We start from the raw sequence: 1,823 nt of genomic DNA, 5'->3' as shown, positions 1-1,823 counted from the left end.
CTTCCTGCTACAGGTGGCCTGCCCGCTGACGCTTGTTGCTACAGATGGGACTGCCCATTGATGGTCCACACAGTCAGTGTGTGCTTTTGAAAAGACCTTTCCTACTTGTTTTGGGAATAACCACTCTGGGGGCAGCCTGGGTTCACGGGGCCATGTGCCGCTTTCCGAGAGGCCCTGGCTGCTGGAGAGGATGCTCACAGAGGCACGCACGCATGGGCAGGCTGCTCACCCTTGGTGACTTGCTCACTGCTTTTTGTGTTGCCACCCTTCTTGTCCTCCTGCACAGTGGTGTGGCTGCTCTGCTCATTTTGGGCACTGCCCTCCAGCCCGATGCTCTGACGGCTGCTGGCCTGGGTGGAGGGCAGGCTGGCCATGGAAGTCAGCAGCCCGCTGCTTACCTGGTAGGTGAGGGCACTGCTGCCCAAGCTGATGAAGCTGGTGCTGGACAGGCTGGCGCTGGACGGGCCGCCGCTGCCGCTGCCCAGCAGGCTGGCCTCACTCTTGCCCTCCAGTCTGCTTGGTGCTGTGGGCGGGGCCAGTCAGCTGGCTCTTTAGACAGCTGGGAGAGTCTGTGGAGCCCAGCTGGCTCGTTTGGGTGCTGGGCGCGGGGTTGTTGAGCCTTCTGTTCAACCGCACCCTCCGGCGGCTGCCCACTAAGCTGATGTCACTGCCCTCCTTGTCCCCTGCGTACCCACTGCTCAGGCTGGCGTGGCTGCAGTCCTCCGGCCGGGGGTGCTGCACACAGGACACATGGCTCTCGCTGCTCTGGGTGAAGCTGAGGTTGCTGCTGGACACTTTCCGGGGCTCCTGAGCTGCTCCTGCACTGCGTGGCCACGCGGGGGGCCGGGGCTCTAAGCTGGGTGACTGTAGGCTTGGCTCTCCTTCCTGGGCATTCCGGACAGAGGATTCCCCTTTTTCTCCCTCGAGGAAAATGGGGGACAGCTGAAGTGGTTTATCCAGGGGGAGGGGGACTGGGAGGCCTCTGAATGTTGGCGGAGGCCCGTCTGGGGAGAGGTGACTCCGTATATAAGGCTGCCTTTTGAAAACTCTGTGTGCTGATTGGCTGGCTCAGTTCCCATGGTGATGGGGCTTGTGAGGTGAGGGTGGGGGTGGGAGGGAGAACAATGCTGTCCTGTCACCAGTGACATCAGTGGCCTGGCCTGGAGGGTGGGAGTGGGGCACAAAGGGGCTCATGGCCAGAGTGGGTGGGGGTTACCCTCCCGGAAGCCTTTCTGAGGAGCCTGTGGCCAGACGTCAGGTCAGGGGCCTCAGGTGTGTGTCCCAGCTGAGCTCCCTTTGAGCCGAGTTTCTTCTCTCCCGAGTCTCTGCCTGCTTGCTGAGTGTGTGTGTGTGTTTAAATATTTTTTGTTTGTTTGTTTTTGAGATGGAATCTTGCTCTGTCACCCAGGCTGGAGTACAATGGTGTGATCTTTTCTTTTTTTTGAGAAAGAGTGTCACTCTGTCACCAGGCGCCAGGTTGGAGTGCAATGGCGTGATCTTGGCTCACTGCAACCTCTGCCTCTTAGGTTCAAGCAATTCTCCTGCCTCAGCCTCCCAAGTAGCTGGGATTATAGGTGCCCACCACCACGCCTGACTAATTTTTGTATTTTTAGTAGAGATGGCATTTCATCATGTTGCCCAGGCTGGTCTTGAACTCCTGACCTCAAGCGTTACACCTGCCTCAGCCTCCCAAAGTGCTGGGATTACAGGCGTGAGCCACCACACCAGGCCTGCAGAGTGGTTTTGAGGACAGAAGGGAACAAAGCAGTCAGGAGTATAACCTCAATTCCTTGCCAGATCATCAAGGCTCTGGCCTGGTCCGG

General features: G+C 58.6%; 1 protein-coding gene across 1 annotated transcript; it reads right to left on the bottom strand.

The window, feature by feature from the left end:
* Positions 1-495: 495 nt before the first annotated feature.
* Positions 496-1,232, bottom strand: CUNH16orf82 (chromosome unknown C16orf82 homolog). Its single transcript, XM_032243002.1, is given in 2 exon segments — positions 496-971; positions 974-1,232. Coding segments are annotated over 2 exon segments (651 nt in total). The 5' UTR covers positions 1,149-1,232.
* Positions 1,233-1,823: the final 591 nt, after the last annotated feature.

The sequence above is a fragment of the Sapajus apella genome, unplaced genomic scaffold (assembly GCF_009761245.1).
Source record: "Sapajus apella isolate SASKATOON/1434 unplaced genomic scaffold, GSC_monkey_1.0 scaffold51, whole genome shotgun sequence".
Classification (NCBI taxonomy): Eukaryota; Metazoa; Chordata; class Mammalia; order Primates; family Cebidae; genus Sapajus; species Sapajus apella.
The sequence above is the reverse complement of the archived record's forward strand: the minus strand, read 5'-3'. Positions and strand labels throughout refer to the sequence as shown.